The sequence below is a fragment of the Mirounga leonina genome, unplaced genomic scaffold (assembly GCF_011800145.1).
Source record: "Mirounga leonina isolate KUSES-001 unplaced genomic scaffold, KU_Mleo_1.0 Mir_454, whole genome shotgun sequence".
NCBI classification, from domain to species: Eukaryota; Metazoa; Chordata; class Mammalia; order Carnivora; family Phocidae; genus Mirounga; species Mirounga leonina.
In genome coordinates, this window is record NW_023270763.1 from 2,828,190 (window position 1) to 2,845,238 (window position 17,049).

General features: G+C 41.1%; 1 protein-coding gene across 3 annotated transcripts in view; it reads left to right on the forward strand.

Annotated features, from left to right (window-relative positions):
- The window catches only part of SDK1 (sidekick cell adhesion molecule 1), a 616,964-nt gene that overhangs the window by 106,810 nt on the left and 493,105 nt on the right, over positions 1–17,049 (forward strand). For all 3 annotated transcript variants that reach the window (XM_034988284.1, XM_034988283.1, XM_034988282.1), the window contains 2 exons: positions 7,823–7,929; positions 10,041–10,188. In XM_034988284.1, coding sequence (XP_034844175.1) covers positions 7,823–7,929; positions 10,041–10,188 — 255 coding nt within the window. The remainder of the gene's footprint in view (positions 1–7,822; positions 7,930–10,040; positions 10,189–17,049) is intronic.

Below are 17,049 nucleotides of genomic sequence, written 5' to 3' on the forward strand. Positions count from 1 at the left end.
AAAAAAAAACAGCAGTGTAACAGTTTTGTTTTAAAATGCTAAATCAAGGACGCCTGGGTGGCTCAGTCGGTTTAGCTTCTGCCCTCGGCTCAAGTCATGATCCTAGGGTCCTAGGATCAAGCCCCACATCTGGCTCCTTCCTCAGCAGGGAGCCTGCTTCTCCCTCACTCCCCCTGCCTGTGTTCTCTCTCTGACAAATAAATAAAACCTTAAAAAAAAAATGCTAACTCAGGGGTGCTTGGGTGGCTGAGTCAGTTGAGCGGCTGACTCTTGGTTTCAGCTCAGGTCGTGATCTCAGGGTCCTGGAATCGAGCCCCGCATGGGGTGCCTGGGTGGCTCTGTGCTTAGCGGGGAGTCTGATTGTGGATTCTCTCTCTCTCCCTTTACCTCTCTCTCTCTTTCACACACACACATAAATAAATAAATCTTTAAAAAATGCTAAATCATACACCATGCCATTATTATATAGGCAACTATTTAGACTTAATGATGAAACGGTTTTATTGTCCATTTTAAAATATGCAAGGAAGATGCAGGTTTTTTGTGTTGCTCTTTGCACTAGCAGATTTACCTGTTAATTTGGCACACTCTGGATAATCCACAGGAAGACAAAGCATTGTGGGTCACTGAAGCAAGATTGCAGGGGCGGCTCATTATATATGGACCATTAAAATGAGATACATGCTTCATTCCCATTTCTTTAGAAACTTAGAAGAAATGGGTTATTCTAAAGCAAGAGTGGTTTGGGGTAGATGTGATAAATTATATTCTGTTCACTGAGGGCTTCAGACACTGAGATGGGTTATCAGGGATCCATTGTATTTTGTCATCATTTTTTTTAGATATAAAACCTGTCCAAAAATCTCATGCTATTTTTTTCAAATTACTCTTTCATCTACTTCCTTCCATTAAGCACCTTCAGCTGTCATATATTAACCTTCACGAGACCATTCTCAGTCTCAAATTGAAAAACATGGCTACTTTATGAAAATGGTAGCTGTTTTCTCCCTGAAATGGAGTCTCTCTACCCTCACCCCCACTTTGGTGTCAGTAGAAAATACTAATCCTATAAAGGGCACATAATATAAACTCAGCTTTTCTAGTTTTGACCAACAATAGCATTTTCTTTGCTGCTTGTGTTGCAAACTGCACAATAAATTTCAGTGAGTTTCCGATGTTTTTCATATTGATGCATTATGCATATTTAGGTACAGGTGACTGTACTGGCAAAATTGTAGTAGTTTAGCAATTAAACCAAGTTTACATAGCTGTCATAGGCAGATTTATCTTTTTTTCCTCCAGAAAATATTTATTTTCAATTATTTTCTACTTTGAGATAAAAAATTATATTCAAATAAGAATAGATAGATATCTAAGCCACTAATTTCTTAGTGGTAGGCATGATATTCATTGTTATAACAGGAGGGATAATTGGATACTGTGAACTGCTAAAAATCTTATTGTCTCCTTATGTGACCTGTCTCTGTGGTTCAATTTCTGTGACCGTATCAACAATAGAAGTTTGATGGATATTAATTCTTTTTTTTTATTCCAGTAAGAAAATAGGAATGGTTAAGGAAAAAGTAACTTTTTCTTATGTCTTATAGAAAGATGAAAAAATTCACAATATCAATAAAAATTATTAAATACTTGGGAATAACCTTTGTAAGAACCTACATGAAGTGGAAAACCTCACTAAGAGACATAGAAGAGAATCCTAGATAGGAAATCTAAACAACCATGAAACCAGACAAGTATATGAAACAGTTGTGTTTAAGACATTGGACATCAGGCAGCCAAAAGTGGTGGTGCCTGAGAAACAGAAAATCAGTGGGCCCTCTGATTGTCCCAGCTTTAATGCCATGTGAGAATTTCCAGGCTATGGCCCAGACACAGGGTTGCACATGTGTCTGGAGGACCCCTGCGTTTGAGAGAATGGAGAATCCAGAGAGATCAAGGCAGAGTACCAGGGAAAGAGGAGTAGAGTTCTGCAGAGGTTCTATGTTAAGTATTAGGCAGAATATTCATCAGCACATTCATGTGAGGAGAGTCACCAAGGCCCAGGAAAAGACTGCCCAGAAATGATGGTAGTTCTTCCCATGCTTACCACACAGGGCTGGGTGGGGGGCCTATTCTCAACAGCCATACCAAAAATCCTCATAATTTATGGGATTATTGGATAGAGGATACAGAATTATCATGGGTCTGTAATGAGAATTACTAACCCTTGACCAAATGCAGCTCTGATCCTAAGGTTTTATAAACAAGACCAGAAAGGATCAGATGACTTTCAAGTATTTTTGAAGCATTGGAGGGGTGCCTGGGTGGCTCAGTCATTAAGTGTCTGCCTTCAGCTCAGGTCATGATCCCTGGGTCCTGGGTTCAAGCCCCGCATCAGGCTCCCTGCTCAACGGGAAGCCTGCTTCCCCCTCTCCCACTCCCCCTGCTTGTGTTCCTTCTCTCGCCGTCTTTCTCTCTGTAAAATAAATAAATAAAAATCTTTAATTAAAAAAAAATTGAAGCATCAGGGAGCAAAACTCAAGAATATTTATAGCAATACAATAATATCCAGCACCAAACAGGATAAAATTCACAATATCTAGAATTGAGTCAAAGATTATCAGGCACATAAAGAGGAAGGACAGTATGACCCATAAGGAGGAGAGAGATCAATCTATTAACCTCTCAAGCCAAAACTGACACTGACACAGGTGTTAGAAGTAGCAGAGAAAGATGTTGAAACATCATAAATGTATTCCATGTGATCAAAGCTAAATACATACATGAAAGATATTAAAAGGCAGAAATCAAACTTCTGAGGATGAACTCTATAATGTCCGAGATGAAAAACATATTGGATGGGGTATCAGCAGATTAGACATGGCAGAAGAAAATGTTAGTAAACTTAAAGGTATAGCAATAGAACTATCCACAATGAAAGGCAGATAGAGAAAAAGGGGGGGATCAAACCCAATGAAATGAGCATTAATAAGTTACAGGACAACTTCAGCTGGCCTAATGTATATGTGATTGGAATCCCAAAGGAGGCAGGGGCAGAAAAATATTTGAAGGAATAATATTGAAAATGTTCAACATTTAATGAAAACTACAAACCCAACAATGCAAGAAGCTCAGCAGATCCCAATAGTGGATTTGCTGGCCAATGCAGTAAGGGAAACAAATACAGAAGAAATAAAAGAAATCTTGATTGTAAGAGAAGACATAAAAATGTCTTTTTTTGAGGGCGACATGATTGTTGATGTAGAAAATGTGACATCTATTAAAAAGCTGCTAAAACTAATAAGTGGACTTAGTATTATGGGATACAAGATCAGTAGTTAAAAATCTTAAGACCCTGAGACAAAGCATCTAATTATGCTTTATTGCTAAGCTGTGGGAAAGACTCCTCTACTTGTCTTTTGTTTTGTTTTGTTTTATTTTTAATCTGCTCTGCCCCTACTCACCAAAAGGAAAGGTCTATTGAATTGAGAACTCTTTTGTTAGGTGACATGTAACCAGTTGGTTTCTTCATCATCCCACTGAACTGAGTGTGACTCCTGCCTGTGTCTTCCCATAAATGGCTTAGTTCTCCAAGTTGTTTGGCTTCAGTTTTCTTGACTTGGTTTATAGTCACTCTTCTGCTTGTTACCTCTCCATTAGTCCTGTCCTCTTTGAACTGCCCAGCCCACAATAATAACAGTTATATTTGGCTCAAGTGGACTAGTCTTGCACATTTTGGCTAAAATAATTAGAATCTCTTATAGTCCTACACTGCTTAAGGCTCTAGGTCCTTTTATCTTTTTCTTAATACATTTCACTCTGGATTTTTCATTTCAGTATTTTGTCTGTAAAGAAAGCTGTAGACTGATTCCACTTTTGATTATTATTGTTTTTTAATTTCATGTAGGAAATTTATAAAAATAACATTGAAAGCCTAATGATTTATCATCACATCTCCAAAAGAAGAATCAAAGTAGTTCCAAGAAGGGTATAAATGGATTACAGGGGTTTTTGTTGTTGTAGTTGTTGTTGTTTTCCTTAACCATTTTTTTTTTTTCACTTGGAATATAATATTGGGCTCTGGGCCAAGATATGAAGGTTTATTATAGAACTTGGTTGTTTATTTTCATGCAAAATAGATATTTTATACCAGCATAAAAAGTTAGAGTTGTGAAGAATAGTTCTACCTGGAGTGGCATAAAATGGATGGAGGATCCCTATTCAAAGGAAAAAAGAAGCCTTAGGTCTAATTTTAATGGGCATGAAGATTCTCTCTTGGAATTGAATTATATTGCCTGACCTGAGAGGGGGAATTACAGATGTGCCATCATTATTCAGAACCAGCATAGGTCTCTGTGGACCTGTGTCCTTAGTCATAGTATCTCACTGCTGCTGGAAGAACTGCTCCACAGTAATTTGTCTGCACCCAGGCAGTATTTTACCAGACATTTTCTCAAATTTTAGTGTTTCGTGTTCAGGAAAATTCATAACAGGTTAATTTATCCCAGTTTTGGAGGGACTGTTATTGCCTAGTGATTCTTTGTGGTTTACCAGGAAGCCACGATTTTTAAAAGAGAGATGATTTGGAGAGGCATTATTTGGGTTTTTCTGTGACCATGGTGAGCACCTGGTAAGTTCAGAAGCTTTTTCAGCTGAAATTATTTTGGCTGTGTCCTGTAGTGTAGACATGTGGGGAATTCTAGACAAGCCACAGAAACAAACTCTTTCTTACTGAAATGGAACAGGAAGTTGTAGTATGGACATTGGGTTGCCCTTAGAATCAGTCTCCAGGCAGGCTGGAGATTGGGCAGGAACAGAATGAGGTGAGCCCGCTAGAGCCAATCAGCCCAGGAGCCAGTCCTGTGAGAGTCCTGCTGCTAGTTCACCTGGAGCCTGGATGCTGTTGTTTGCCACTGCCCCCCTGGGCCAGGGCTCTACTGCACCTGGGAACCACTGCTGTCAGATGAATGCTCCTTCAGCCCCGTTCCTGTGCATCACCAGCCTCAGATCAAAAGTCCAGAGTACGTGTGGCCAGTGGTCACACATTGCCTCCTACCTGTGTCCAGGGGTCTGCCTCCACCGAGACTCAGAGTGGAAAATTCTCCGAACACAGGAAAATGCTATAGATCCCAGGTAGACAAAAAAATGTCAAATGTTCACTCCAGGCAGGGCTAGTCAAGCAGCTACTTATGGGCTGAAATAGAGCTAAAGTTGCTTGCTAGAGAAACTCTGGGCTGGTTCTTGTGGTCCATCCTGAGAGGCAATTCAGAACTGAGGTATTCTCTTAGCAGGAATGGACATTTAAACCCTTGGTTTTGCTGTGATTTTGTGTTTGATTTTCTTTAATTTGCTGTTCCTGATACTGATAATGAACTAGCCCTGGAAATGTTCTGTTGGTCTAGTAGAATTCTGCCTTTATACAGTGAATACAAACATTCCCTGCTGTGTTTATTTGAAATAGGAGCAGGCATTTTCTATATTTTAGTGGCATATGGTGCTAAGATTTTATCATACTTTCTTATAAAGAGCCAGGAAGCTTTCTCTGCTTAAAAATGTGTGTTTATAAACAATAGGCTTGCAGTGAATATTCCCATCTGTTAGGTGAACATAATTTGTGTAGGAATTCCTATAATAGGTGGAGTACTTTGCAACTTTTTTGTATATTTTTTCCCTGGCGAGACATTAGACTAAAGAGATGGTGCAAAACAGCATATGCCTAATATTCAATTTTGTATCTGCTCCTCCCTGTGGTTTGAAAACACTGCTATTTTTGTGCATTAGTACATAGGATTACTATAGAAATTCATAAGAATTTAAAATCTACTTAGGATACTGCAAAAAAAAAAAGGAAAATGGAATGGATAACAATTATATAAATTTGGAAATGTTGCAATGATGAAACTGTTCATGTAGTTTTTCAAATATGTCCTCCCATAACTTGTGTTATTTCGTTTCCAAAAACTTTTTTGACTTCATTTTTAACTTAATTTCAAAACTCCTCCTTATTATAATAACAGTATCTGACAGTTAAAGCTGCTCATCCTTCTAGTCTTGATTTGTAATTTAAATAAATGGCATTGACTTTTTGTGTTCGGTTTGATATTATTCTTATTATCCACACTAATTAATTTTTTGTTTGAGATGAGCCATTCCTCAGAATAGAGTAAAATTTTGAAGATTAAAACTCAGCAATAATTTTCATAAAAGATTTTATTAATCTTGTCATGGGAATACCAAGATGGTTATCAGAGGGAAAACATACTTTGATTAATATTTGCTTAGTGCTGAATTACCTATATTGTCCAAATGTTTTATTCACTTAAAAATTATGCCTTTAAGTTCCTTTCTCAGGTTGATGAACTGGACATACTTGAGTAAAAGGATGAGCAGTCAGTTGAATATAAGCGATTTCAAGCTATGTTTAGGAACTGAGCTAATAAAGCATACTGTTCATGGTGCTTTTTACCCGATTTTTTTTTTTTTTTTAAGATTTTATTTGTCAGAGAGACAGAACACAAGCAGGGGGAGAGGCAGGCAGAGGGAGAAGCAGGCTCCCCACCGAGCAAGGAGCCTGATGTGGGACTCGATCCCAGGACCGTGGGGTAGTGACCTGAGCCGAAGGCAGCAGCTTAACCGACTGAGCCACCCAGGCGTCCCTTTTTACCCGATTTTTCAGAGTTTCTCTGATTATCCTTTTGAGAAGTATTTTTAAATTGAAGATAACTATTAACATCTTTGTAATAAAGGATAACGTCGCTGAGTTTTCTCTTCTTTGGGAAATAGGCTACCATTCGATTTGGTGTTAGCTCTCTTTTTCTTTCTTGTGGTAGGCAACTTCCTATTTGTAAAAAGTATTCAGGACTCAGCCTTATTCTTGATTTGTTTTTGAACATGGCCTAGAAACCAATTAATGTACTCTCTTAGGTATCGTGAAAGGTTTGGGCTCTGGAGCTTTAAAACTCACTTCAAGTGGTCCTTGGTTATGAATCGTACTTGCTTATGGATTTCAAAACATCCTAAGTTATAAACTAATAGTAAACCCTAAAGCAGGGCTTTTATGGGATCTGTATCTTCTAACTACCTTTTTTTCTTCTGTAAAATGTTACTGAAGTTTTTAGAAAGGCATTGATTTGCAGGATGTGATTACTTACAGTCACAGCAGTGGAAAATACCAATGAAATCACCTTTCAGTTACCCAGAATGTTTTTAAAGTTACGTCAGGCCATATGCAGAGAAGGAAGCGAGGGAAGTGTATGAATTGTGTTGGGGGTTCTACAACAGTGAGTGCAGAGGGCATTTGTCAACGGGTCGTTGCTGTCTTTGCCTCGATGACACCTGTATCTCATCCTGAAAGTGTCGTTGGAATTTTTAGGGAGAGTAACATGACACATTATGTAAAGATTGTTGCCAGTTCTAGAAATAACTTTTAGAGATTCTAAGAGAGAGAACTGTAAACACTTCTTGTTGAAATGTCTAGTTTAAGTGTAATGACCTATAGCTATTTTACATTTGTCATTTTTTCAACTAGTTATGAGTGTTCTCTTTTCCATGCATGGCAGTGTGCCTGGCGCCAGGGGTAGAGTGATGAGCAAGGCAGGTCTAGAATCTAGCTTCATGTACTACTGAAAGCCTCACTGGGGAGACAGACATCGATTATGTAATCTCACAGATAAATTGCAGTTGGGGTGAGCATGTTGACAGAGAAGAATTACATAGACATTAGTTTACCAAAAATAAAATATTTGTTGAGCACTTGTGAAATGAGATGCCAGAGCTGCTCCTAGATATAGAAGCATTAACACTTCTTTTTGGTATTTGGCAGGTATATTATCCCGTCTTTACAGAGGCTGGATGCTGGGTTTTACCGCTGTGTGGTGCGAAACCGGATGGGAGCTCTCTTGCAGAGAAGATCAGAAGTTCACGTCGCATGTATGTGTGCACTGGAAAAGTCTCCAATGATGAATAACAGAAACAAAATGTCTGTGGGGAATGCTGATCAGAATCACTTTTTAACCATTGTAGGAATTGAGACTCTGTCTTGGATTCTCTTTGGAATAGAGTAATTGCTAAAGGTTTTGGGAGATAACTAAATAGCCAGTGGGGCTGGTCTGATGGTGGTGACGGGGTTAATGAGGTAAATGCCAGTCCTGGCCACTCAGTAGTCAGGAACTCCGTCAGGCCCTGTGGAAGACAGAAAACAAAATTTAACAAGATGCCTTCTCTTTTATGATTAGCTGCTCTTAGCATTTATGATACTCAGGTTCAAATGTTTTTCAAGTAAAAAATTAAACCCAGTTAGGAAAAATTTTGTCAGTTCCTAATTAGTTCTTTCCAGTGATTTGTTTAGAAATCCTTTAGCTACACAATAAAAACTAGGTGGATAGTAATGTCCTAGATGGGCTTACTGTTAGTTACTTGATGAGTTCTCTGTGGGGCAGACCCATTTCGGAGTAAAAGTAACTGGAGGAGATATCAGAACGCAGAGTTTGCCTTTGATGTCGTTTTTAGCAGGAATTGGGAAGACCAGCTGGCTGACGTAAAGCGCTTAATACTTTTGTAGTCCAAAATCTGTGAAGGGTCAAGTCCATCTAAAATGGCCTATCTGCTTTATTACGTTTTGAATTTATTACCAAAATGTCTCTTCATTTAAAAGAAAGCAGAAGGTGTTTATGAAGCTTTAAGTTACTAGGTTATGACAGATTTGAGAGAATTCCAGAGAGCTCTTAAATTGGGCTGTCACCCAACGATGACAGTGTTTTCTTATTTGTTTTTTTGACCACGGGTAAGGCCTATAGTTTTCAGCATTACTATATCAAACAGAATAATTGCTCATTACTCTACTATTCTTTAATTACTAGTGATTGAGTGAGGTGCTGATCCTGTACATGTTTAGTTATGTTTTTAATTAGGAAAGCTTAACTTTTCTGAATTGTGGTGAACTCACTCAGCTAAATCTTTCTGCGGAATAACTGAGAACTTCTATTCAATGGAATAATTGAAAACATAATAAATACAAAGTTCAGATCAATACCCCAAACATATTTGAATAAGTTAACAGCTTGGAATTTATTATAATATATTAAATTCTATTATGTAATATTAAATTTGGGGCTTTTTTTGGGTTAATTATTTATACCCTTGTTTCTGTCATTTATCTCTGGCTCTTAGATGTTTTCTTCTCTCTCTTTTCTCCTTCTTTTTGATAATAAGTTTCAACAAGTTTGAAAATAACCGTGACTGCTTTCCTAATCTGTTTCATTAGTTTGTTTCATCTCTTTCTTAGAGTATTAAATGCTGCTTATTACATAGGAAATAATTTTCTTTGAATAAAAAATCCATTGATAATAGGGATTTTCTGTGACTATTCCAAATGTTTATACACAGAGAGACGACCATAGTATATATACCACGTGAGTGTATACACATGTATCTGTATCTAAGCATGACGTAGACATTTTTCAGAAGTTTCAAATGTTACTAATTTGAAAATTGGCCTCTTATACCTACACTCTAATGACTGGGTTTTTTTCTGTGACGTCCATTTTTTCAAAAATGCCGTTAACCCGTAGCACAGGGACTGGCACAAAGCCTGCTTGCCCCAAATTAAAAAAAAACGAACAGCGCAATGGCGGCTGCCTGGGTGGAACTAGCCTGAGAGACTGGGGAGCCAGGGGGTAGCTGACGGTGCTCCGTTAGTCTCTGTGGTGGTGGGATGCTTTCCCACGGTTTATTCCAAAATTAAAATCAGCTGCAAACATTTCATTGTAGTGTTGCGGCGACACAGAGACCATGAAGTTCTGCTGATTAATGCATTTCATGGGCACTTTGGAGGCACACGGCTCCGCCTCATGCTTCACTTCACCGCCAGATCTGCACTCACCAGCATTACTGCTCAGTCTCTCTTGTCTTACTGCTCAAGTATAGCAACGTCGCTGACTTTGTTGTAATATATAGGTATTTCCATCTTTGGCCCTCCCCGCCGCCCCCCGCAAAAAAAAAAGAGTTTTCTGGAACTTAAAGGGTCTGATTTTTCTCTGCAGATATGGGAAATTTCATGGATACAGACCAGAGGAAAATGGTGTCTCAGGGACATGCAGCAGTCCTCAACTTACTGCCCATCACCAGCTGCCCGAGGCCACAAGTGACTTGGTTCAGAGAAGGGCACAAGATCATTCCCAGCAACAGAATGTAAGTTGCTCCAAACTTTAAAACACAACTCGTCACACTTGTTGGCGCCACTGACATATTATTTAATGAATTCCACTGTGTCAGTTAAGCTTTGAAAAGAACAATAACCTGGTCTGGTAGTCCTCCCCCAGTCCTTACTAAGCAGCTTTTTGGAAGACTTGGCTTGGAAATGTTTAAGCAGTTTAAAGAAATCATCTCGTAATGTTACTCTTTGATAAGCTGCATGCGCAGAATAAAGCATCCTTACTTAGTTGTTAAGGTCCGTTTTTTCCCCTCTCGAATGTACTTTTTGAGACGTCATTGTCACCCCTGAGCTGTGTTTAGCCCCAAGGACTAATTTAAGGGGTGCTGGTATTTACTTACAGAGCTGTGGGGTTTCCCCCTTTTCACGGAGCCGTGTTTGATGCTGCTCTCTCCGACGACAAAACAGTAATGACGGCTTATTTCTCTTTACCCTTTTCCCCTGCCGTGACAGTTCTAGTCTCTCCGTCTAATTAGTGGTTCGCCCATCTATTGCAGAAGAGTTGCTCTGTGATTAGTTAAGCATTATTTCAAGGTGTTCCTGCCTTGGTATTTATCTAATGCCAAACGGATTTTTTGCATTTAGAGCTTTAAGTGATTAAAAAGAACATTGGGTATATGTTTCATAACTGGGCATTTTGCAGTATAATTTAAAGATAATATACCAAATATAAACATTTCAGGAATGAACATTTCTGAAAAAACCATGAAATGCTTATAAGCTTGGGCTAAAAGTCAAATCTTTATGCCGTCAGATGGTTGCACTCATAGAAAAATTCATGAGAAGAAAATGCTTTTGTTTTGTTGTGTTTTTCCAAAAAGGATATATGTATATAAGATAATTTGCTAAATAGGTTTGAAATATAACTCTGAAAGTCACTGTAAGGTGTAAACTTGCTTTCTCCCCTACCTGCCCATCCATGGGGTCCCTTCTCTAAGCCAGGTATCATGACTCTTCTGCCTGGGCATCTGAACCTGCTTGGCCCCAGACTGTTCTTAACCTTATCTAACAAATGTTTCTATTCTTGTTATTGGAACAGGACAAATATTGAAGTGTATAAAGGCCATATTTAAAAATTTCAGTAAAAATACTAATTTCCATAGAAAATGGGATAACTGCTTTCCTTTTTAATTTTTTAAGAGTTGCTGGGGTGTCCACATTTATATTGATTCCAGTGACACCAAATGCCTCTCGAGGCTGGTGAAAAAGAACAGGGGTCAATTTTTCATTCTTTTAGAAGACTGTTAGGCTGAACAAAAGGCAGTTGAGGTGGACTCCTGTGAAATATTCTGGAAGGTTCTAGCATTGAGCACAGTGTGGCTGGGCCAATTGGGGATGAATGCTAGGGAAGAGTGGGTGCTAGGGAGGGTGGGTAAATTGAACTAAGCTTCCTCTCCAACATCAGAGCTTCTAATTAATGTCAATGGGAGCATAATCCGTGGGGGAAGGATTAGTTTAACTCAGCAGCAAGCAGCTGTATAGCAACTCACTTGTTGACTTGCGGTCTAGCCATATTCTCGAGGCTGCATTTATTCAAGAAGTATGAAAGGAGATAGAATGAAATAACAGCTCTTAATTGTATAAGCTTTTCTTTTTTTACTTGCAGATTCTTGCTAAAGACTGTTTAATTCCTGGTGAGCTACTAATGTAAAGATGCTAAGTAGGCTTTAACTTAGTGTCCTATCAAACAAATGGTCTGTGAAGCTATTGATGAATCTCCAATCTCAGTAGAATGATATGCCGGTAATCTTTTTTTTAAGATGAGATGAGATGAGGCTGGTTATGGATATTTCCACATTTGCAGGCCTTTTGTTTCATATTTTCCACCTCATCATCACCCCCATATTTATTAAGTACCTGCTGTGCAAGATGTCATAAATCAGTGCATGTGTGGTTTTCTTGATAAGTTTATACATCATTCAAAGATACATTGCTTTATACTTCTAAGAAACTTTGGCTTTGGATAGGAGTTGGGAGGGCATTTCTGCATGGCCCCTGCCCAGACGGTTGGCAGACAAAAGTCAGATGGCATTAGCTCTGTTCAGCACCACCAGAGGTGTCATTTAAAAACTGAAAGGTTTGGCTCAAAGTGTTTCACTCATACTGAAACAGGTCAAGCTTCTATACCTGCTGTAAGCTGGTTATCTGAGGTCAGTTCCCTAACACAGCTGGGGAGATGGTCCTTAGCCATGGGGAGGAGGAGCCTCATCTCGCCAGCCCCACCTCCTTAGTATTTGTTTTTAAAGATTTTATTATTTAAGAGAGAGAGAGCACGGGGAGAGGAGCAGAGGAAGAGGGACAAGCAGACTCCGCGCTGAGTCCCGAGCCCTACGGGAGGCTTGATCTCAGTACCCTGAGATCATGACCTGAGCTGAAACTAAGAGTCAGACACGTCATGACTGAGCCACCCAGGCACCTCACCACCTCCTCCCCGCCCCCTGTGACCTTCAGAATGTGAGCTTTTGGCTCATAATTAAATGATTTTTTTTTTCATTTTCAAGGGAAACAATAATTCTAATCTTTCCTAACTTGAAAAGTTAGTTGAATAGCCTGTTCATAATTTTAACAGCAGCTGTTATTTATTAAGTACCTACTTTAAACACATCTTCCCTGATACTCATAGTTGCCTTCCGAAGAAGTGTAATTAGTTGTGCTTCTAGAGATCAGACTGAGGATTGGAGATGTTAACCAGCCCACCCAAGGACACACAGCTGACCAGTGCTGGAGCTGGGGGTCCACCCCAGGCCTGTCTGGCTCCGAGTCTCATGCTGTCTTTTGCATCACGCTAATCCTCCTTTTCACTTTATTTTGCCAACCTTCTTGGTGCTTTTGATTTATTTTCCATATACTTCTTATATTCCTATTTCTCCCTTTTTAGAACACCAGCCCTCGGTTTGAAATGCTACAGGTCGCCGAGAGCCACAGACATACACAGACGCGTGCTCCCACATGGCCCTGAGTGTGCCCGCCAGTGTGTCTTCTATCCACTGTATTGGGCCTGTGAGGCCCTAACTTCAGAAATCTTTGACAAAAGCGAAGGCAGACATGTTTTTCTGACTAAGGCATGGGCTTTATGAAATTCAGAGGCTTGGTGGGAGATGGGGTGGAAATGACGTGGGTATGGCACCTGGGGGGCGGCAAGAGGTAGAGGGCATTGCCATGTGCAGACCAGCACCTGTCACTGGCAGCCTCTTTGTTCTTGAGCCACATGCTTGTGAAGGAGGAGGCTTACGTTGTGTGGCGAAAGGAGCAGCAAAAATCCGTCACCGTCCCAGAAGAGTAGCTGAAGTGAATGTCCCCGTGGTGGACGTGAGCTGCCTCACATTCACATCAGAATGAGGCTAAATGAAAAGCCCACAAAGTTCTGACTGCAGTTTGGGCTCCCCCGCTTTCGCTAAGTACTTAGGGCGTCCCACATACAAGGGCACTGTTCCAGGCACCAAATATGCAGCAGGAAACGAAAGCAAGTCCTTGTCCTCGGGAAGCCTGTCTCCAGAGGGCATGCCAGCTGGTGATAGGAGTGAGGAGAGAATGAAGCAGGGGACCGAGAGGGGAATGCAGGGGTCAGGTGGGTTCCTGTTTCAGATGTGGAATCAGAGAAGGCCTCTTGATAATGCCCTCTTTGAGCAGAGGCTTGAATGAATCAGGGGAGGAGGCCTGGGGGTAAATCTGTGAGAAGAGCGTCCGAGGTAGGAGAAAGGCCCGTGTGTTGGAGGGGCAGCCAGGCTGGACCGGGGGAGACGGCTGGGGATGAGGTTCCTGAGCTGGCTGGGCCTGATTCCTAGATGCCGGTTACTCAGCCAGAGTGAGGACTTTGGCATTTGCTCTGAGGATTGGAGCAGAGCAGCAACATGATCTCCGTTGTGATTCTTGTGTTAGGAGTTCTGTAAAGAATGGACATAGGGCAGCAGAATCCCAAATGAGGAGGCCCGTTAGGGGTTTGCTGCAGTTCAGGTGACTCAGACTGAGCGGTTTGGTTTGGGGAGGGGTGGTGGCAAGTGTCAGATACTGATATATTCTGAACATGGAATGAATAGGATTTCCTGCTGGATTAGATGTGGGGTATGAGAGAAGGAGAGAAGCCATGGAAGACTCTAAGAATTTTGGCCTTTGCAACTGATGGGATGGACTTAAAATTTCCTGAACTGGAGAGATGATTTGAGGGCAAAGCAAGTTTTGTCTGTATTTGGGGGGGGGGGGGGGGATTTTGTACACGTTTGAGGTGCGTAGTAGATGGTCAAGAGGATCCAGTCATGAGATAATTATTTACATCAGACTCATGGTCAGCAAAGAGGTCTAGGCTAAACTCGGGGGTTGTTGGTGTGTTTGTGATTTTTAAAGCTCTTTAATGCTCCGTATAAAATCCCTAAGTCAGTAAGTGAAGCCCAAAGAGTTCCATCATATCAGTTGAGACGCTCTTGGTCACAGAGGATGACTCTGGCTGAGCTAAAAGACCATGCACTGGAGTACTTAGAGAACTACAGAACCAAGCAAGGAGAAGGACCGGGAGAGGGTGGGCACGGGGTGGGGGTGGGCTACCGGGACTGTGCTCGAGGCCGAGGAGCAGGGAGGGAGTCAGCACTTTAATGGCTTCTCAGGGATGTGAGGTCCTAACTCCTGGAACTTGTGACTGTGTCACGTAATGGGCAGAGGGGGAGGAAGGCTGCAGAAGCAGCAGGGGACTCGTAAGCTGGGAAGGTGGGACAAAGGAGGAAAGGTGAAGTCTTATTCTGGCACAGTTGTGTTCAGTATCAGTGCCCCTCATTGGCCTGTGCCCGCCGCCGGCAATGCTCACTCTTCTTGCCTCCAGACATGAGCAGATGAGGGTCCCGACCCTCATGGCATGTGTAGGTCTTTTCCTCCAGTAGTTTCAGCATCCTCCGGGTATTGGCCATCAAAAACATCCTTGTTCTGGGCGCCTGGGTGGCTCAGTTGGTTAAGCGACTGCCTTCGGCTCAGGTCATGATCCCGGAGTCCCGGGATCGAGTCCCGCATCGGGCTCCCTGCTCGGCGGGGAGTCTGCTTCTCCCTCTGACCCTCCCCCCTCTCATGTGCTCTCTCTCATTCTCTCTCTCTCAAATAAATAAATAAAATCTTTAAAAAAAAAAAAAAATCCTTGTTCTGAGAACTCCGTCTTGCGTAGCAGATACGCACTCCTGGAATGGCTGAGTGCTTGAAGAAATGTGAAGAAAAGCTATGTAATGTTTGTAAACTTCCTCACCAAAGGGGGGGGGGGCATAACAAACCTTGAGAAAAAATGCTATTGATGAAGGAGAAATATATCTTAGGAAAGGCAAACAATACTTTGAAAGAAATGAGAATAAGTTATACTCAGAATTTTTGAATAGGTGATTATAGGTTTTATTGATCTAAGAAGGTGAAAAAAAAATGCGTGTTTATTTTTCTGATTCACTGAATCCAAACAGTTTGCTGGCTTTGCATATCAAAGATGAGGATAGCCTTGTCTTATATTGTCTAGTTTGATAATAAAATTGTTCTATGTTATTTTGGTTTTGATATATGCTCTTTGTTTCCTTTTATTTCCCAGAATGTGAAATGTGAATGTTGATGTCATGCAATCTTTCTCTCACCTCCAGGAGGTAATTTATGTCGGCACTTATCAGATTAGGACGCAAAAACTTGTTTTGTGCGGTGCCGTTCTCTTGCTTAACTGCAGGTTCTTGTGCTCAGACTGCATGCGGCAGCCTACCTGACGGGAATACGGAAGCACTGTGTACTTGCATGTGTTTGCCAGGGAATGCAAAGTTTATAGGTTAAATATTTCGACCCCCAGTCAGCTTTTTGCAGGATGACTTGCCAGGAAAGGTGTGACTTGTGAAGCATGGGCAGTAAACAGCATCCCAGGTGACATGGAATCAGCCTGACTTGTAATTGTCCATGCTTAAATACTTGAATGCCCATTAACTTACTACCATTTCATTTCAGTCGCTTCAAGAAAGATTTGTTTAAATTAGCACTTGTAGTGGAAGTCACAACTTAATGCTTGAATGAAGTAGATCTGGTTGTAATAATATTTTTATAATTAACTGGGCTTTCAAAATAATATGCTTTTAAATTTTTTGTATTTTATAGGCATTTTGTGAACGTTTATAGAGTATGTCTATACATGTGAATGAGCCATATTTGGTGTAAGTGAAAAAGACTAGGAGATGTGGGCTCCGGACCTGCTTCCATCATTAATTCTGACTTTGGGCAAATTACTTACTCTGCTTTGCTTCCATTTTCCCATGTCAAGATGGGGAAGGTGAGCTAAATGGCCACTGAAGTCCTTTCTGGTGTTCACATTCAGCGATGCTTGCGGAAGGGCAGGCCAGTTCTGCCTCTCCCTCTCTGTCTTCCTTCATGCATTCAGTAGATATTTACTGAGCACTCATTTTGTGCCAGGCACTGTTCTAGCTGCCAGGGGTGGAAAGGGGAATGAGGCATTGAAGGTCCTGCCATCAGTGAGCTATGGCCTCATGTGGAAACAGGCTAATAAACAGGGTACTCTCAGGGGACAAGCACCATGAGGGAATGCGCAGGGACGGGAGAGCTGAGCGGGAGAGGGAGGGAGCTGGCCGCCGCTCCGCACTGAGGGGCCCAGGACAGCCTCTCCCGGCAGGTGATCTTGTAGCAACCATGTCACTGAGTTAGAATTTACATACAACATGAACAGATTTTCAGCACACAAATTGATGAATTCTAGCAAATATGTGACAAATGTCAGCCCCTTCCCAGTCAGGTTCCCTGGTGCAGTTAGTACTCCTATGCCCCCTGCCTCCAGCCCTGCCCATTAATCTAATATTACTGTAGGAGAGTTTGTCTATTCCAGAATTTCT